This window comes from Condylura cristata, unplaced genomic scaffold (genome assembly GCF_000260355.1).
Source record: "Condylura cristata isolate star-nosed mole 26May11 unplaced genomic scaffold, ConCri1.0 scaffold00029, whole genome shotgun sequence".
Classification (NCBI taxonomy): Eukaryota; Metazoa; Chordata; class Mammalia; order Eulipotyphla; family Talpidae; genus Condylura; species Condylura cristata.
This window is the reverse complement of record NW_004567130.1, coordinates 13,167,651-13,189,208: the sequence shown is the minus strand read 5'-3', so window position 1 is coordinate 13,189,208 and position 21,558 is coordinate 13,167,651. Positions and strand designations below refer to the sequence as shown.

At 43.7% G+C, this 21,558-nt stretch overlaps 1 protein-coding gene across 1 annotated transcript in view; it reads left to right on the top strand.

The window, feature by feature from the left end:
• TMEM233 (transmembrane protein 233) overlaps positions 1-21,558 on the top strand; it is a 49,255-nt gene that overhangs the window by 7,193 nt on the left and 20,504 nt on the right. The window contains exon 2 of the mRNA XM_004690695.2: positions 16,500-16,636. Coding sequence (XP_004690752.2) covers positions 16,500-16,636 — 137 coding nt within the window. The remainder of the gene's footprint in view (positions 1-16,499; positions 16,637-21,558) is intronic.

The window sequence follows — 21,558 nt, the reverse complement described above, 5'->3', positions numbered from 1 at the left end:
ACATTTGAAGTTTTCCACAGTAAAAAGTAAAAAGAAAAAATCTAGCCAGAACCTTCCTCGCAAAGTAATTAAACACTGTCCAGTAACACAACAGCAGCCATTTGGTGAGTTAGCAAAACAGAGCTTGTCATCAACTAATAAGCAAACTGCTTCTGACTTAAGTATGTGCATTAAGTATGTGACTTCAGAGCTTCAGAGGATACCTTCAGATAATCCTTAAGGGGAGACCAGGAAGAAAGATGCACATTCTAGAAGTGTTCTCAAATTTTAACCTCTTGAGGATCTTGGAAATAATGCAGGTTCCTGTTTCAAAACTCAACTGGAAGGCTTCCTCCTGGAAGCCTTCCTTGATTACCCTCTCTTTTCCCACCATTGTGTGTACCCCACTATACTCAGAACAGATATTCCTCAGATCATTTCTGAGTTCCTTACACCAATGTGTATGTGTGAGGCCCTTGAGTTTGCACTGTTAGCTCTAGTATCTAGCACAGGTTTGTGTATTTGGTCAGTAAGTAACACATGTTTGATGTATGAATAGTTACAGAAGACTAACTTATTCCTATCTTTTTCTCAGAAGGCTTCCCTCCCTCAGCTATGTTCCGCATTTCTGTCAAAATTTTTTCAGAAAATATCCAGAAGACCCGTGTTAATAGCAAGTGTCTTTGGGTTGCTGGTCAAGATTTGTTCCTCAAGGACAATTGTCCTGACAGGCGCAGAGCTCACAACATTCTCACTCTGCAGCCCACACTTGGAAATTGGTCTCTATTCTCAACATCCAAGTCGGGGACACGACACGCTTCAGTACAAAGCTGACCATTCAGAAGTGTGATACCTTCATAAGCCAGAATACACCTGAAAACCTCCAGTTCTGCAATTTCAAAAATAAGCCAGACTTTCCAAAACCAAGCTTCTCAGACAACAACAGATCCCGCTGGTGTTAACAAGTTTTACCCAAAAAAAAGGAGGCAAGAATGGGAGGATACAAGAGAAATTGAATACTTAGTTAAACAAAAATAAATTGTTTCTCTTTTTGGGGTGGTGCTTCTTGAAACCACAATGACCAACCATTGTGGCCCTGGGCTCTCAATGGAATCATCTATAAAATGGGACTTTTTTCCTCCAGGATTCTTGATCCTAAGACAAACGTGATGAAGGACACATATTCTGTTCTGTTCTTCACTTTTAAAAAGTGGAGCTATTGTTGATATGGGGGTATTTAAGGGTGTTCCACCCTGTGTCTTATAGATTCACCATAAGTTCTTTGCTGCAAGTACTTATAACTGACTATATGGCTATTTTACTGTAAAAGATAACATCACAGATTGACAGTTTGAGCTGATAGTCTGGTTCTAAGGTTGATTTCAACTGATGTATATTCTGCTAGAAAGTGATGACATGTCAGTTTGCAAATCCTTCAGTGAGTATAATCAATACTCTCATCTGTCGAAACCTATAGTTACCGCTGTATGAAAAATACAGGAAAGGGAGTTCATAATTCATGACAGTCTTCGAGAGCATTCATTATCAATTCTTTAGTTCGTTTAGCTACAACAGTTTATTCTCAAATGCTATTTTTATCCAATTTAGCATGAAATATTAAAAGTGGGAGGTAAAGAAGAAATAAGTTTCTCCTATCCACCCCCAAAAGAAAAGGTTACATTATACCTGATAAGTATAAGTTTCTATCTGATAGCAGAGAAACATTTTGATGTTTGGCACAGACTATGACTTAGACAGTTCAGTGAAGTGTAAGCTCTGGGCATGGAATGCAACTTTTATATGCAGCTCCAGATACGTCCTGCCAGTTATATACATGACTTTGAATTGTTACAGGGCAGTGAGAGGGGCACCCCTGAACCCCCAAACCTGCCTACTCTAAATAGGTTCTGCCATCTGCTGCATCAAGACAAAACATAAGACCTTTAATGGAAAGGAACTTTAATACAATCAGTGTGCATTACAGAAAGGACAAAATATATAGTTTCTAAATCATACACTCCATTATCCATCCTCTTGGATAAAAGTTCACCCAACTGGGATTGGTCCAAAACAGAATTTAGGAGAAAACAAAATCTAAACAAGAAATCACCAAGTTATCAGCAAACTGAGACATGATTACAAAAATAGTTACCAAGTGCTGCTACTCATCAAACCATTTTGGTGGGACCTACGACAATACTGGCCTATATAAGGAAGGGTGTTATCCCTGGACAAAATTGTCTCAGGCTGTGTTCAGCACCTTGAAAGGTGTGTGTAAAAAGGAGAGAATTTCACTTAACTATCTATTGACAAATGTGTACTAGTGATTAAGTAATGAAAAGATGGCTTTGAAAGAAAGAAGGGTATTTTGATGAAAGGGAATACATTCTAAAATTAGGATTTCAGTAATAGCAACTTGGTAGATCAGAATATTGGCTTATTCAAAATAGCAAGCACAAAATTTTAAATACCAGAGCTAAACTTAGGAAATGTGGAAGTTATACAGAGAGACCTTCACCAAGAAGTTCTGTTTTTTTTTTTTTAATTAACCAAATGGAGAGGCACAGCATTTATTCTTAGGTGTTCATTTCAGCACTAATTTTGAATTGAATTATCAAATGAGTTAATAAACAGGAGACCTAGTGCCTGACAATTCATATGCCCCTGTTGTATAAAAGTGAAAATATAGAGATGGATGTAAATACTAATTTCAACACAGGAGATTGTCTAAGTTATAATACAGCCATATATAACATGAAGTGTAACATAACCATGAGATTAATGCTTTTGAAGCATTTGTATGATTATATACTTCTAACTGATAAAAAATGTGGAATCTCATCACATATTCAATTTTAAATTCTTTTTTCTTAAACATTTCCCAATTCCAAGGTGTCTACAATGGTTTTCACTTAAGTGACTGGTTTATGGACAATTATAAAAATTAAGAGCACAAAAATTCTATGATCAGCATCACTGAGGTTTGAATCTGGACTCTCCTGCTTGCTGTTATGGGATGTAGGTCAAGTTATTTGACCTCTGAGCCTCAGTTTCTTCAGCTATAATGATCACCTATCTCCAAAAGGTGATCATGTGACTTCGATCGGATAATAATGGAAAACACTTGATAAACCTTGGCTACTTTATTTCAATTTTTCCTATAAGGTTTCACCCATTTCCAAATTTTCTATAACAAAAGTTTAGACCTTCTATTTCCAAGATGATACAGAGAAAAAATATCCAGAAAGAAGGAGGAAGGTATTGCTAATTCAGTGAATTTTTCTTTATCTCAAGAAGTGACTTTTGTTCTAAATCTTACATTCTTATACAGCTGAAATGGCCACTGCTGTTTCCCTCTGATGGTTTGTCCTACTGTTGAAAACCTCTAAGGATAACTAAGCTAACACTTATTGGCACAGTTCCTGCCACAGAGTGTTAGTAGTTTTGATGTTTTGTTTCCAATTCAAGTGAGTTTTTTAACCCAAGCAGAAACTCATCTCTACTAATATAAGCACACTTTTTTTAAATGAGCTATAATTGACATGTAACATTGTATAAATTCAAGGTGTGCATATGGTGCTTTAATATATTAATATATTGCAATTGGAGGACTGTTGCAGCATCAGCTAACACCTCTCTATGTAATATAATTAGCTTTGTGTGTGTGGTGAGAATAATTAAGAGCTAATATCCTAGCAACTTTGAAGTTTGTAATACAGTACAGTTGGCTATAATCACTAGACTGTGATATTCATGCTCCAAGATGTGATTACCTACCAGCTGCAAATCTGTACCCTTAAGTACTATCTCTCCTATTCATCCTGGTAACCACCACTGCACTATTTTTACCAGTTGATGTTCTTAGATACCACATAGAAGTGAGATTATGCAGTATTTGGCTTATCTCACTTAGCATTATGTACTCAAGGTCCATCCATGTTGTCACAAATGGCAGGATTTCCTTCTTTTCGTGGCTGAATAATATTCCATTGTATATATACAGCTTCCTTTTCCCTTCACCCTAGGTGGACACTTAGGTTGTTTCCTATCTTGCTTTCAAGAATAATGCTGCAGTAAACATGGGAGTGCAGGTATCTCTTGGATATCCTGTTTTCATTTCCTTCATGTATATGTCCAGAATGGGTTTGCTAGAACCTGCATACTTTCATCAATAGTTAAGCCTGTGTTTTCACCGCATCCCTCAACCTCATAAAGGGCACATTTTCCTCCTGAGATAAGTTCTTCATGCTTCTGTGGGATATGTAGCTCATAAACTTTTTCCTAGACGGACACAATCTCCTCAGTAGGTCTCCACAACAGAAGGAAATGCTGAACACCAAACATCTGTGACCCACCCCAAACTTCCACATCTGTTTTTTATTGTGTCCAAGGCCCAGTTTCATTTTCCAATGGAGGAGCGAGGGGATATAACAAATGAACATGGGCCTAAGGGGCAAAGCTCAATCACGAACCTTCTCTTCCAACGGGCATCCCAGGCTTCCCTGCCACCTGTAGCTGCTGACTGGTGGGCAGTTGGCTCTGAAGAGGAAAAGGAAATTCAGTTGAGGAAGGAGAGTGTTAAGGCAACACAAAATTACCTGAGTGTGATTGTGCCCCAGGAAAGATGCCTCAGCACCTGGGAAACTTCCTCAAGAGTAGAAAACAGAGGGGAGGGTTTCCCACATTCACTCCTTCATTCATTCAGCGGGTTGGAGCACAGCACTGTGGAGCTCTCCACAGCTGCTGCAGTGTGAGTTCGGTCCCCAGCCAGGGAGGTGACCCACATGGAACATACTGTCTCACCAGATGTTCCCCTCGGCAGGGTATTTCAGTTGATCTGTCTGTTCTGTTCCTGTCTCTGGTGAATTCTTTCACCCTCCACACCTCTGGCCTATACCCCAGTTCTGTATGCATAAGTAATACTTTTTTTTAATGTTTTAAAACTATCTAATCCTTAAAAAAGAAAAAAGTGGTCAGTAAAGGCTGAAGGGTAAGAACCAGCCAGCCATGCTGAAATCTGGGCAGAGCCAGAAGTACAAAGGCCCTGAGGTAGAACGAGCTTGTTATGTTCCGGGGTGTATGCTATGATGTCTACATCACCCACTTAAGGTGGATTTAATTCCCCCAAGAAGAAATCCCACAAAATAGAGAGCTCAACCTCTGATATCTAGCTCTAGATCTTAACAGACTCTTTCCTCTGATGTCGACATGTCTCATATTTAGCACCAATCCTTGGTTTACTCTTACTTCAACCCTCCTTCCAAACTAGAATTACTCGAAGCTAATTTGATCACTCAAGCAGGCTCTATTTCTGTTTCCCCTGGCATTAATGACCTGTGAGTTTAAATGGGGCTTGTTTTAATAAACAGCAGTTTCACATGCTCCTGTTCTCCCTGCTAGGACATCTCCCCACAAAACTCCTTTCTATACCTCTAGGAGGTGTTTCTCCCTACAAGTCCACTCTGCTAACTCATACCTGAAAGGTCTGGCTGCTGCTCCCAGTTGGCCCCACAGTACTGCCCAGTACTCCGAAACTGCTGCTCAGCCCTGCTGCCTCGCTTGCAGAGAAGCCAGTGAGCTGACGGCTCTGGACCACACCAACTGGCTCAATGGGACGCGCCAGGCGCAAAGGCTCTGGCACTGGACTTTGATTCTTTAAAAAATAAAACACAAGTGTACATTAGGACACAAGCAACAGTGAAATGGTTTTTAGTAGATTCACAAGATTGTATGATCATCACCACTAGTTAATTCCAATAATTTCATCACCCCCAAAGAAGGTCGCTCACCCTTCCTCCCAACCCCTGGCAACCACTACTCCACTTTCTGTCTCTATGGCTTTACCTGTTCTAGACATTTCCAGATACATGGAAACATTTATGATCTTTTGTATCTGGATTCTTTCTCTCATCCTAACAGGTCTCAGTACTTGTTTTTATGGCTGAATACATAGAAAAATGGAATAATGCTGGGATAATAATCCATTTTAATTTGTACTGCACTTGTTTTTTCATGCACTTGCTGATGGACACTTGGATTGATGTCATGGTGGGGGGTCTTAATGTTCAATACTACATAATGCTACTATGAATATTCATGTACAAGTTTTTGTACAAACATGTGTTTCCAGTTTTCTTGAGTAGACCTCTAGGAGTGGAATTGCTGGGCCTTGTGGTAGCGCCGTTTAATTTTTGGAGGAGCTGACAGTCTGTGTCCAGCATTTGCGTTCCCCCTGGCAATGGGTGAAGGGCTCTCCGGTCTCACAGCACTTGCTACTGTGTGTGTTTTTATTCCCCCCACCCTAGTGCATGTTGTGTGATTTAGGTTGCATTTCCTTGCTGTGATTGGATTCGCTGGCAATGTACAGATCCTGCTTGAAGAAATATCTACGAGGAGTCCTTGCCCTGTTTTGCATTTTAAAAGGGCAGGTTTATTAGGAAAGAGGAAGAAAGAAAAAGTTGCCTGCAGAGAGACAGGTGGGCAGTCCTGGGACAGAAGCTGCTTCTTGCCCATTTGTGGCTGGGTCGTTTGTCTTTTTATTGTTGAGCTATAAGAAACCTTTATATGAGAATACAAGTCTCTTCTCAGACACTTTCTTCTCTTCAGTGGGTTGCCTGGGCCTTGCTTCTTTCACTGCCTTGTAGTCCTTATTGGAAAAGTCTGCTTAGGGCTTCCCTGGTGGCGCCGGGGTTAGAGTTTCTGCACTGTCAAGCTATCAGCAGCCATTGAGGCCGGTGTTGGATCCCCCGCCAGGGAGCAAACCCACATGGTGCAGCAGACCTCCCCTGTCTTGACTGCGGCTCCCCTCAGCAGGATCTGACAGGATCTAAGCAGACTGGAAATCTAAGTATATTTCAGTAGATCCACCCGTTCTGCTCCCCACTGTGTCTCTATGAATCCTCGCATCCCCCGCACCTGTGGCCTACATCCCAGCTCCTGTATGCATCAATAAAATCAAAACAATCTTTAAAAAGAAAAAGGCTGTCTGGGCTGATGTTTTTGTGATCCAACTCATCCCCTTTTACCTCATGGCCTCTCTCCTGTGTCCCCTGACATGAGCTGGGAGTCAAAGGCAGAAACTGTTGGTTCAGGCTCTGCACTCAGTCCTGGGTTTGAATGCCAGCCCCACCTCTCCTCCCCACTGCTTCTGCCTTGATATTTCCATCTAAATAATAGGAGTATTAATGTCAACCTCAGTGCATTGTGTTCAAGACTTTACACCATAACACAATTACACTCACACTCGTGCACCTTACAATTTGCACACATATACTTCCCAGGCAGCCTTGCTGTGGAGAGGATGATCCCAGGGGGGGAACTGAGGCCCAGCGCCATTCCTACAAAATCTGTTTTCCTTCAGGATCAGCTGCCATGTTAAAAATCCACATATCAGCCAAATGGAATATTACTCAGCAGACAAAAAAAAGCCTTTGCAGCAACATGGATGGAGCTGGAAAAGATCATGCTTAGTGAAATAAGCTAGAAAGAAAAAGAAAAATACCCATGGTTTCACTCATAGCAGGAGTATAAAGGACCAGGCGAGAAAATAATAATAATAATGAACAACTATGTACCAGAGACATTTTACGGCGTGGAGTGGGGAATGAGAGCAAAAACGGTGCAGAGAGGGAAATGCACTGTACTATGGTGCTGGCACACAGATGATTTGATGATGGGAAGCCCACGGGGATTACAACTGAGATGAAAAATGATGTAAAAATAAACTACGATATTAAAAAAAATCCTTATATCTGTTATATATCATTGCCTGTCATCAAATGAGGCACAGCACCTCTCACGTGTCCCTGCACAATTCTGGGTGAGGATGTGTAATTGGGGGGTCATCAGTCACTCTGGCTAATGAAATGAAGGCTCAGGACTGAAATTCCTTCTTGAGTCCTTGACCACAAGCCAAACTTTCCTTCTTCCTGTCATTCAAACAGCAAACTCATGTCTGTCATTCAAAGGCAGAAGCCACCCTTTCAGATGCTGGCATGCTGGGAAACTCAGTTTACCCTCTATTCTGTCAGGACCAAAGTAGCCAGTCACCTTGGACCAAAGGTTAAACAGCCAGGTGTTGTGCTTGGCTGTCTGCTTGCTTTGGTTGTGTATCTGTCTGGGTTTCTGTCCATCTCCGTTCATCCAACCTTGAATAAAAGCCTTAGGGGATACTAAGTGGCAGGTCCTGGGGACACCCTGAAATAGACAATGAGTAAAGAGGTTGGTATCCCCTCATGGAGCTCACAGGGGTGGAGACAAACATTCCACAGGTCAGTTAGCATCAGGATGAAATCACTGGGTCACCTCAAGAGCCTCCAAGGGGAGAAATCCAGGTTTAAGTCAGTACGTAGGTCAGGGGAAGACAGGCTGGCCTGCGAAGGGAAGCTGAGACAGGAGAATGATCAGGACACAGGAGACAAAGAGGGAGGCCGGCAAAATGACCTGGAGAGAAGCAAGGGGGCAGGTTCCAATCCAAGTAAGGTAGGGGCCTGCAGAGCTGAGAAGACCACGATGAAGAACGTGAATCTCTTTCCAAGCCAATGAGGGAAGCAGAGGATGGATTTGCAGCTGGCACTCCGTGGGGTCCCGTCCCATTCACCCACACTGTCTTTATGTTCCAGTGCCATAGGGCATGAAGAGGATCCGGAAAAGCCATTTGCCATAAGGTATCACTGGCTGCCACAGCCTCACTGTTACCTGTCGCAGGTAACAGGCATGTGCTTTCTGTTGTCATTCCCAAGGGAAGGGGATTTAATGACAGAACTCTTGGTTTCTGTTGAAACCTTCTGTTGGCTTTTTCTGAACACTGCACGTGATCACAAGGGAGAGGAATGGGGCCAGGGGAAAGTGAAGCATATTGATACCTGTTTGTCTTCATCTTTGTCAATCAGGATAGAATATATTAGTGAACAGCTAATGCTTCTGGGTTATTATTTTATCAGCTCACATAATCCATAATGACCAAAATATTCAATAACTAACCGTATATTCAATTGTTTTTATTTTATATTGGTGGACTAATTTTGTTTGAGGGGAAAGTGAAAATTTTGAGCACATTAGGTGATAGATCAGAACAAAGAAAATGAATGGCTTTTCATCAGGGAGATGAGAGCCATAGTTTATGTATATTTGCCCTTTTTTTTTTTTTGAAAAAAAAGCATTGGCCAAATTTTTATGAAACTAGAATCAAGTCAGATAGCTGGTGGGGAGTAATTAATGTATGAGAATGTAAATTCTTTTGGACATAGTAAAGGAGTTATTGTATGGGCTTTGTCAGTGGATTATCTTGTGCTGAAATTTGTAGCTCTCTTAGCAAGTTGCCTTTGAAAATAGAAATGTTATCTGTCTCAGTCTCCTCTCTAAAAGCAGGGAAAAATGACTTTTCCTCGTGAAGCCTTTGCAAAGAAAGATTCAATTATGCAATACACACAAAGTGGTTGATACAGGCCTGGGACAGAATAAGTAGTCCATAATATAATATTAACTATTTTAATGTGATTATTTATTCACATGTTAGCTAATTTAATGTTGTAACTATATAAGACAACTGTATTACTATTATGACTATAAATAAATTATAATTTGTTATTATTGTAACTATTAACAGAATCCTTGGCTTCACTTCCAATCTCCTCTCTCTCTTTATCTCTCTTTCTCTCTCTTTCTCTCATCTCCAGCTCTAGCTCTCCTCCCTTTAAAAAAAAAAGATTTATGTATTTATGCATACAAGAATTGGGGTACAGGCCAGAGGTGTGGGCAGTGAAAGGATTCACCAGAGACAGAGTGGGGAACAGAACAGGCAGATCGATGAAGCACACTGCTGAGGGGAGCAGCGGGCTGGTCAGGAGAGGTCTGCCGCGCCATGTGGGCAAGCTCCCTGGCCAAGCATTGAACTCCTGCTGCAGTAACTGTGGATAGCTTCATAGTGCTGCGCTTTAACCCCTTGCACCACTAGGGAGGCCCCAGTTCTCCCTTTAATCCTATACCCAGACCCACTGGGCTTTCCTGAAAGCCTTCAACAAAGAAAGTCCTTCCACCTCTAGGCCTTACACCCACTGCTTCCTCTGCCAGGCATCCCTCCCTGCTCTGTGAGCAACACACCCTCCCAAGCCTCAGGTCTCAGCGTGCATGCTTCCACTTCCGAAAGAACTTGCTCCTTCCTGCTTTCCTTACCTTAATAATGCTCTGCAATCATCTTGTTACTTGTATGCTTGCTTATTCATTTTTGGTCCTCAGCAGAATACAAGTTCCCTGAGGGCAAGAAGTGTCTGGCACGTAGTTGGTACTCAATAAATCCTTTGTGAATGAATGAAGTCCAGCCACCCCTGACACAGTGGTTCCCAACTCTTCTCAGGATGACCTAGGCAGTTTAAAAAAAATTATATATGGCCCTCCCTGGTGGTGCAGCAGGTTAAAGCGCAGCACTGCAAGCTGGCCACAGCTACTTCAGTGCAAGTTCAATCCCTACCAGGAGGTGACCACATGGTGCAGCGGACCTCTCCTGCCCCACCCACTGCTCCCCTCAGCAGTGTACCCCGTCAGTCTGCCTCTTCTGCTCCCCACTCTGTCTCTGGTGAATCCTCTCACCGCTCCTGCATCTCTGGCCTGTACCCCAGTTCTGTATGCAAATAAATAAATAAAATCTTAAAAAGTAAAAGGAAAATATTTTTTACATATATATATATGCTATAGTCCCATCCCCAGAGATCCTAATTCCATTGGCCTGGGGTTTGGTCACAGGAACTTTCTGAAGCCCTCCAGGTAACCCTGAGGTGCAGGCAGTGTTGGCAAACACCCACACAGGGGAGTATAACAAGCATGACTTTGGCCAGTTTCACCTGCGGTTTGCAACTGGCGGCAAGCTCAAAGGTGACACTGTCTCGTCAGGTACCAGAGGGGCTGCAGCACCAGCTCTGAGATCAGAGGGAGCCCTTCCAGGCTGCTCTGGCTCAGGACAACAGAATGCTTTCCCACGTGTACACAGTGCTCTAGACTCCCAGCCCATTGGCCCCGCCAGTGTTCAACTCCACTGATCACCACAGATGAGTTGTCTGGGTGTCGCCTTGGCAATGTGGTGCCAGCACTGCCAGTCCCTCCGGACAGGTGGTCTTGGGCGTAAGGGACAGCTCACTGCTGTCTTCTGCAGTTCTCATGAGGCTGGGCATGGTCACCCTCATTTCTGGCATTTGATCACGTTTCCTTCCACGGGTACGTGGGTGCCACGTGTCCATCCAGGGAAGGGGAGTATAACCAGATACAACGACCGTGATGTCATTGGCCCCCTTTTCTGTCAAAGTGTGGCCTTTGCTGGCCCACGCTGACTGAAACCTGGAAGCGCCACCAGTTTTGGAAATTACTATCACATCAAACGTAAGCCCAGATTCAGAGAAAAGACAGCCCTGGGGCCCTCAAGTGCTTCCTAAAATGTGCAATGAGAGTCCACTGGTTCTACCTTCTGGGAAGCTTCATTTACTTCACGGAGGGAAAAAAAATGGAGACAACTTAAACTACATTTCAACTTCCTTAGCATGGTGGGCAGAGACAGCCACCTTACCTAGCACCTTAAATTCAGGGTGGTTAGCTAGTGAAGTTATGCAACATACATTTTGGATAAGTGCTGCAAGCCGGGGCCTCCCAGGTGGCACTGTCTCAGCACTGCCACCCCCAAGGCCTGAGTCTGATCTCTGGCCAGGGAGGTGACCCACAGGGCGCAGCAGGCCTCTCCTGTCTCCCCGCGGCTCCCCTCAGCAGTGGATTTCAGTCAACCTGCCTGTTCTGCTCCCCACTCTGTCTCTGTTGAAGCCTCTCACCTCTTCCACCTCTGGTCTACACCCCAGTTCTTCTATGCAAAAATAAATTTTAAAAATGTATATTTTTAAAAGTCCCAAGCAACGCCTAAGCAGCACAACTAGAAATTGAAAAACTATGGCTATGAAGGGAAGGAGAGCGTGAGGCTTCGGTTGTGGCAATGGATGCTCCAGACCCGTAGGACACTTCATGGAACTATGCACACACTGAAAATGAGTTCATGTAAGAGCTGGTGAAATAAAATCTGCACTGGTTAATGCTGTTGTACCAAGGTCAGTTTCTTGGCTTTGACAGAGTACTGTGGCTTCCTGAGACACCATCATTAAGGGGCGCCTGAAGAAGGGTCCACTCAGCTCTTGGTACTTACAGTTATGTGCCATGGGGGCACTTCCTGGGAAATGTGTAGGCGATTTTGTCACCATGGAAACGTGAATACCACAGAGTATAATTACCTAGAAGATATGATGGTTTAACCCACACACCTACGCTGTGTGATACAGCCTCTAAGGACCACTGTCCCATATACATCCATTGTTAATGAATCGTTGCCAAGCAACACATGAATGTATCTTTGAAATCTTTTGTAAACCTGGAAACAATACCGAAATGAAAGTTAAAATTCAGAAAAGACAGTGGACCTGGAGAATCTGGGTAAAAATTTTGCAACGAACAGACCAGGTATATTCTCTGCTTTGCTATTCACTAAAGTAGCCACTTGTCACCAAAAAGAGTGATATTTTTCTGCTATAGGCGTGCAGATTTTATGTTCATTTGAAGCTACTGGAAGACAAAAAGTTACCCCCAAATTTCACCAGGACAAATTAAGATTTCCCCCCAAAATGCAAGGATGATGCAACATGGGGGGTCTCATTATAACTCCTTGTTTTAAAAGGAAGAGAAGGAAAGCCGAGAGTAAGACAGATCTAGAAGCACCAGCTTATCCTGTCTTAGCTGGAAGGAAGCAAGTTTCAGACCAATATAGTGAATACTGTTGGAGTAGTGAATATCGTTACAGTGAAGTATAATGAGTAGGGGTACTGTGCGTATTTTGGGAGTAAGAAGAAAGAAAAAAAACTGGGTGCACGCACACATACACACACTTATACAAACTAGCCACCCGAGTTTACACAAGTCATCTTAACCCCTCTGTGACTCAACAGCCCCATCAGGAAAATACAAATAATGCAGTACCTGCATAGAGGACTAGTGGAATCACGATCCTTGGAAAGTATTTAACACTTGGGGCCTCGCTGGTGGCACAGGGGTTAAGGCTCAGTGCTACCAAGCTATGGGCAGCCACTGCAACATAGCTGGATGCCCGGTCAGGGAGGTGACTCACACCAGACCTCTCCTGACCCGCCCGCTGCTCCCCTCAGCAGTGTATTTCAGTGCATCTGCCAGTTCTGCTCCCCACTCTGGTGAATCCTCTCACTCTTCACACCTTTTGCCTACACCCCAGTTCTTGTAGGCATTAATAAATAAATCTTCCAAAAAATATTTAACACAGTGCTTGACACATAATAAAGGATCAATAAATGTTATCTGCTATTATATTTTGTCAAAGAAAGATCTCAGGTCAAAAAAGGGGGGGCTGCATAGAACTGGGGTGTAGGCCAGAGATGAGAAGATTCACCAGAGACAGGGTAGAAAGAAGAACAGGTAGATCAATGAAGTACACTGCTGAGGGGAGCAGAGGGAAGACAGGAGAGGTCTGCTGGGCCCTTGGGTCAGCTCCCTGGCTGAGGATCGAACTTGCGCTGAAGCAGCTGCGGCTATTTCACAGTGCTGCGCTTTAACTTGTTGCACCACCAGGGAGGGCCCAGAGGTGTTGTTACTCTTGTCCCCACTTTACCGAAACACTGAAAACACGATTTCCTGCCCTAATTCTCACAACTGATAAGACATGGAATTTGAACTCAGGTCTCTGAGAACAAAGCCAATGCTGTGTTAACACTCTTAAGTTTTAAGGTGATAAGGACCTTGATCTTGCAGAACATTAAGGATAGCTTCCTAGGCCAAGTGTTTCCAATCCTGAGACACTTTAAAAAGCATCTGTGGCAACAACTCGAGTGCCTATTGACGAATGAATGAATTTTTAAAACGTGGCAGCTACATGCAAGGGAATATTATACAGTCTTTAGAAGGAAGAAAATTCTGACTCCTGCTATCAGGAGAAACCATGTCACAGTACTGTATGATATTTGACAAATATCGTATGATACCAACTAAAATGGTCAAATCCATAGAGACAGGAAGTTCAGTGGTGATCGCCAGGGAAGAGGGGAGTGAGACCTGGGGAGTTTGTGTGTACTGGACACAGAGCTTTAGTTTGAGATGATGGATATTGTGGTGGTTGCACAACAATGTGAATGTACTTAATGCCACTGATGTGTATCCTCAAAAAGAGTTAAAATTATGTTTTACATTGTGCATATTTTACCATAATTCTTTTTTTGTGTGTAGACAAACGGGGATATAGGCCAGAGGTGCAGTGGCTGAGAAGGTTCACCAGAGACAGAGTGGGGAGCAGAACAGGCAGATCCACTGAAATACACTGCTGAGGGGGGCATTAGGCAAGGCAGGAGAGGTCTGCTGCACCTTTTGGGTCACTCCCTGGTTGGGGATTAAAGTCAGACCATAGCAGTTATAGTGCTGAGACTTAACCCCTTAAGCCAAGTGTGAGGCCCAACTACGGTTTTTTTAACAGTAGTGTCTTGATGGCACACGGGTGAATTGGTGATGGGAAGTCCATGAGGATTACAACTGAGATGGAAAAAGGCACAAAATGATGTAAAAACAAACTATAATAATAATAATAATAATAATAACTAGTGTCTAATGTCCATACCAGTTAAATCAGACTTTCTCCAGGTGAGGGACAAGAAAGCTGCATTTTTAAAGCTACCCAGGTGTTTCTAATGGACACCCAGGATTGAGAACTCCAGAATTCAAAAGTTGAATTCACCTTATTAGAAATCCCTGAGAGGATCATGCGTTCCTGCTCTTCCATTCACACAAGAGCTTGAATGCAAATTTTCATTGCTGTATCTCCCAGCCTGTTGCAGACAAGGTGGCCCAGATCCAAGAATTAATGGAAGGTTCCGGAAGCAGAAAGTTCTGTGGTATAGTGGGTGTTTCTTTGGCTTATAAATGTCTGCATATGCCTAAGCCCACTTCTCCTGCATAGTCCGAGAAGTGATTATTACTCAAATGCTGTGATTTGAAGATCAGGAGTAGGCGCTCCCACTGAAAAGTACAATTCACTGCATCAGTGGCATTCTCTGTCCATAGCTCTTGAATATGTCATTCCAGGCTTCTGTGGGCTGTAGTGAAGAATCCATTCCCTTTGAGAGGGTTCTCAGCAATGGGAATCATGGTACAGAAGGCTTACTAGAAGAAAGCTCAGCTGGCCTGACCTTCAGCTTAGCAGCAAACCTTTCCTGAGCAGTGGATTGGGCTGGGATGAAAAGTGACTCATATTCTGGAAGGAAACACATACTTGTTCATCCATTCATGCAATACATGCTTCTTGATTCCCCACAATATACAAGCATTGCTCAAACTACCAGCACCAAGGGCAATATTTAAAATACTTAATGAAGGTGGCCCCTAGTGCAGGGGTCAAAGACACAGCACAGTCAAGCTACTGTCAGCCAATGCAGCACGAGTTCGATCCCCAGCCAGGGAACTGACCCACATGGCGCAGCAGACCTCTCCTGTCTTGCCCACTACTCCCCTCAGCAGTGTATTTCAGTCATTCTGCCTGTTCTGGTCCCCACTCTGTCTCTGGTGAATCCTCCTACCTCCCTCACCTCTGGCCTTCACCCCAGTTTTTGTATGCATAAATAAATAAATCTTTTTTTTTAAATACTTAATGATCTTGAACTGGGCACAGAATCAGAAGGGATGCTTGCTCCTAGTGATAACCCTTAAGTTGCTGGAGCACAGGGAAATTCAGAGAAGGACAGGATGACGGGGACATTGGGGAAGGGTTGCTGATATTTATCAACAAGTACAGAACTAGTTCTGTATTTTAACATCCAGCAAAACCCATATGAGTTAGTACCAGCTGAATAACAGTTCAACTTGGACAAAGAGGTGAACAGTTGGTTCAATGTCCATCCACCTTCTAGTGCAGAAATGGGCCTTTTTTCCTCCCTGCAAGGGACCAAATGGTAAATATTTTAGATCTTGCAGGACATGTGGTCTCTCTCCCAACTACCCAAATCTTTTGTTGGGGCACAAAAGCAGTCACGGGCAAAAAAGTGTGAATGTATTGTAAACAAACCTTATTTACAAAAACAGCAGCCTGGATTGGCCCATGGGCCATGGTTTGCAAATCTCTGTTCTGGTGGACAAAACAGAGTTACCCATTCATGTTTTCATTCTACAAATATCTATTAAGCATCTTCCACATGACAGATTACACTGGGTGCTGGTATACCGTGCTTACCATGTAGATAAGGGTCCCTACCCACATAGCACTTACACTCTAATGAGAGAGACAAAATCAATCATTTTAATATGCTCTGATAAATACTACAATTAAGATAATTTTTTAAAAAACAGAAGGGGAATTTAATTCCCTTGGGAATCCAGGGAAGACTTCCTGGAGGAGAGTAACCATGTGGCCTGCTCAGATCATCCTGAGAAGCACATGTCTTTCCTTGCATGTTGTCCGTCATCACCAGCTCTTCTGTTGTGCCTCCTAGTCTCTGAACAGCTACAATGATGGAGACATCGAAGGATCCAGGCGACTTGGAAGGAACGCCAAGTGGGTGGCCATCGCCGCCATCATTATTGGCCTTTTCATCATCGGTATTTCTTGTGCTGTTCACTTCACAAGGAAGTAAGTAGGCTTTTTAAATCTCTTATGATATGAATAGTATTTTCTTGAATGCCCATTGGGATATGTTTATTTATGCTCCAGTAATAAGAGTTTTATCTTTTTCTTTACTGTTGTTACATGAGCCACATAGATTTGTGGAGGGGCTCCACTCCATGCAGTCATTCAGGGTCCCAGGCAATCCAAAGTTCCACCATTTTGTAGCTCCTCTATCTAGAACAGAACTCAACAAGCTTTTTGTAAAGAGTCAGATAGCAAATATTTTCAGGCCTCAAATACCATCTCAGAGGCAACTACTTAACCCTATCATTTTAGTACAAAAGCAACCATACACACATTATGTAAATAAATGGGCATGTCTGTCTTTAGTGAAACTTTATTTACAAAACAGGTAGCTGGCTCGTGGCTGTTTTTCTAACCCCTAGAACAACAGGCTTAGGCTAAGGCAAGTGGAGAGAAGGACAAAAGAGTCTCACTGCCCCAAGCCAGGAGAGACAAATGTCATTTAGATCCATAATTATTGGAGACAGCAGTCCCCATGGTTTTGCCTAATAGGAAATGTGGGAGAGTAAATAGGATATTTAGATTATTACTTGCTCTGGCTTACCATCTGATCTGCTAAATGATTTCCTACAGGGTTTTGTATCCATCCAGCCAAAAGAGCAAAGTGGTCATCACACATCTTTGGCATTGCCAGTGGGCTCTCATCTCATATGGAGATGTATGCTGTTGATATTTCTTTCTAAGTTTGGACATTTATTCTGATTCCTCTAACTGGCTGAGGTGGGCTCCATCTGCTAGGAACAATCACACTTCCTATCAGAGTTTTGACAGTCCTGGAGGTGGTATACCCATAGGCAATCAAGACCCAGAAAGGACAAGCCCAGCTCCAGCTCAGTTTCACTGTATAGCTCCCAGTGAGACAGATAAGATCTTGGAGACACTCTCTAGCCCTTGTCCAGAACAGCATGATTTCTCCTACACCATTTCCCTCTAGCTGAGTGTCAGCTTCTTTGACTTGGTTTCAGGAAGGCTCACCAGATTGGGTGAGGGAATAAGGGGACACTCTTTCGCTTGCCAGGTTAGCCAACTCAACCTTGGCACCAAGAAGTGGTGGATGTCACAGCAGATCAACTTCCTGTATCATGCAAGTCATATCTAGGAGCAGTTGGATGAAGGGATGATATCAAAACAGGAAGTGTCACAAAGAAAATAAATAGATGGCTCTGGCCACGGCGAGGAGAAAAGGTCACTAAAACAGAAAAGGAAACTTGAGGCATCTTGTCGGTGTCGGCTATGAAGTGGAAGAAGGCTGGAGAAGAGATGTTAACACACCCAGCCTCATAAAGAAAACATGTGTGTGTGTGTGTTTGCACCTGGGGTTGTAGTTAGTGGGGTTAAAGATGCAGCAGTGGCACCAGACTTTTTCCTGGGCTCAGGGTCCCCCATTACCACTTACTCAACTGAGACCTGTAGTCCATTGCTTAACCTCCCTCAACCCCAGTTTCTTCCACTATAAATGAGGCCCTGATCACCTCCACCTAATAAAGCTGTTGTGGGAGAGACTTAGGTGACCCACAGAATGTGATTAACTTGGTGCCTGTTCCCTAGTTTGTGCACAATATAAAAAGCAAAATATTCTTTAATACTAATATTACCAATGACTGAGAAAGGACCTCAGAATTTAAGATGCTGCCCAACAGAGATGGTGTTCCAGGGAAACAGAGCCAAGGCTTGGCCTAACTCCTGGGGCTCAGGAAAATACGTACTGCCCAGATCCATCTTCGGTGAAGTAGATTATAATTATAGCAACTGACACAGACATAAAACTTAGCATACTTCATGTACTGTTTGAGCTCTTCCATGAATTACGTTGCTTCCTCACGGCAACTCCCTGCAAGATATCACCACCCCATTCAGTTGAAAAGAAGTAAAATGACTTAGTTCATGGTCAACGCAGGGTTGAAACCTGGAATAATCTGGCCCCTGGATGCTGTTCTTTCTTTTTTTTTTTTAAATATTTGTTTATTTAGGCATACAAGAACTGGGTACAGACTAGAGGTGTGGGGAGTGAGAGAATTCACCAGAGACAGTGGCAGAACAGGCGAATATACTGAAATGCACTGCTGAGGGAAGCAGCAGGCCAGTCGGGAGAGGTTTGTCATGCCAGGGTTACCTCCCTGGCCAGGAATCGAACTCATGCTACAGTGGCTGTGGATAGGTTCATAGTGCTGTGCTTTAACCCATTGTGCCACCAGGGAGGGCCTAGATGCTGTTTTTGACTGCAAAACCACACTACCTCCAAGCCATGTCCCTTTTATATACCCAGTGGCAAAGGTCAGTAGATGGCATTTACCTTGTGGCTAACTCCAGAATTTATTTATATGATGGGGGTTGTGAGGTTCAATCTACAAAAAAATAGGCATATTTCCTCCCTCCCCAATCCAGAAGGAGTCATCTATTAACCGAGTGGTCAGTTTTCATTGACATCAGCAAACTCGTCACCCTAGTGTGTCCTAGCTCAGTGCCAAGGATGGGAGTCAAGTTACTGCCTGGGAGATGTACCCACAGGAAGGCTCTTTTATAACTATCTGAAAAGCAGCGAGGACTTCACAGAGCAGGGAAATCTGACTTTAGAGGAGCCCACGCCTTCACTATTAAGCTTTCTTAATAGTCAGTGTTACTGCTTGTTTCATTCAAAAGACAAAACTGATGTAACCTGTTGCCTTTGAAGTACTGTGAAATCCTACCTTTAAAAAAAATATTCTTTATTTTATTAGGAAAACTGTAACCAGGGCCTCCTGGTTAAGTCTTAGCACTTCACCTTGATGGCCTGAGTTCAATCCCCAAGCAGGCTGCTGACCCACATGGCGCAGCAGGCCTCTCCCATTTCACCCACTGCTCCCCTCAGCAGTGTGTTTCAGTAGATTGGCCTGCTATGCTCCCCACTCTGTCTCAGGTAAATCATCTCAACCCTCTATATTTCTGGCCCACACCCTACTTCTTCTTACGCAAAAAAAAAAAAAAAACCAGAAAACTGTAACCAATTTCTTCCCCCCCAAAATGACTGCAATCCCAGGTAGTTCACTGGGATTTTGGTATAGACTCAAGTGAAGAGAATCTGCCCAACTTCATAAAAAAGTCTCATTCATCCTAATTTTATGGGATTTTTATGTAAGCCATGTGGTGTTTGGACATAGAAGGTATTTTGTGACATTGAATTCATAAAACTTAGGAATTGTTGGAACTAGAATATTCAAGTTTTAGGGCCCTCCTTGGTGGTGCAGCGGGTTGAAGCACAGTACTAAGAAGCTTAAGCCACTTCCACATAAGTTCGATCCCTGCCTGCCCCAGAGGTGCCGCAGACCTCTCCTGACCACCCTCCCACCCCACCCCCCGCCACTGCTGCTCCCCTCAGCAGTGTACTTCGTCGATCTGCCTGTTCTGCTCCCCACTCTGTCTCTGGTAAATCCTTTCACCACCCCTGCACCTCTGGCCTGTACCCCAGTTCTGTATGCATCAATAAATAAATCTTTAAAAAAAGAGAAAGAAAGAAACTTGCAGTAGTATCTCAAGTCGGAAAATTGCCCACTCTCCAGTTGCTCAAGAAAGGGGAGAAATTAATCACACAGGGGTGGAATATTTAAATATTGCAGTAGCCTCCTCATCAATCCTAATTAGCCAAGTACCTCAACTAAACTAACACATCTGCACGCCCTGACTTTCTGGGAAGTCTTGAGGATTCAGGTACCGTTTGCAGATCTCAGAGCTGCCTGGGGCAGATTCTACTGGAACACTTGTAAAAAGTCAGATTCCTGGGCCCCACACAGAACCCAAGTGTCCCTGAAATACGCATTATGACAAGTGCCCTCCCTTCACCGCCCCCTCTCAAAAGAGTACTAAGTATTCTAAAGCTCTGGAATCAAGTTTTAAAACTTTGCATTCGGTGGAGACCACTCTTGCCTGAAGGACATATGCCACAAGAAAAGGTTTGCTTTTTTTTTTTTAAAAGATTTATTTATTTACGCATACAGAACTGGGTGCAGGCCAGAGGTGCAGGGGCAATGAGAGGCTTCACCAGAGACAGAGTGGGGAGTAGAACAGGCCAATGGTCGAGGCACACTGCTGAGCAGGCGGGTCAGGAGAGTCTGCCGCGCCACATGGGTCACCTCCAGGGCCTAGGATCGAATACACACAGAACCAGCTGTGGCTCGCTGGTAGTGCTGCGTCCAAACCCGTTTGCCACCAGGGAGGGCATCAGAAAAGTTTACACACGTCCCATATTTCCTCTTCCTTGCCCCCTCACGCTCAAACTTGCAGTCACATAGCTGAGGTTCATAGAATTCAGCGGAACTTCCTTAGTAGCAAAACCAGCTGACCATGATAAAGCTCCGGTGTGAGGAAAGCAAATGTCATCTACCACAATGTGACGAATGGCATCCAGTGGACCGTCCACTTTCTCTTGTCAAGCAAACTGTGACCAATCTCGTCCCCCAGAAATGATTGTCACCCCAGGCAGTTCACTTTCTTGGAATATTCGCTTTAAGTCAGGACATAACATTGAGTATCATCCACGTTCATCTTGGGAGTCTCCACAAGAGAGCGCCCTGCTGGCGATGCCTCAGAACTAGAAGTAAGAGTGGGAAAAACGTAGGCTGGCCTTCCTGCAAGAACATGAAGACCAAATCCACCTTCTTCTCAAGTAAAGATTCCATCCCCCTGGTGGCCTAGGGGTTGAGCCTCCATGCTGTTACCTTTGCTGCATGAATTCGATCCCCTGCCAGGGTGCTAACTGGCCTGTTCTGCTCCCCACTCTGTCTCTGGTAACTCCTCTCACTTTCCCGCCTTCCTATCTATACCTCTGGCCTGTACTACACACACACACACACACACACACACACACACACACACACACACACACACAC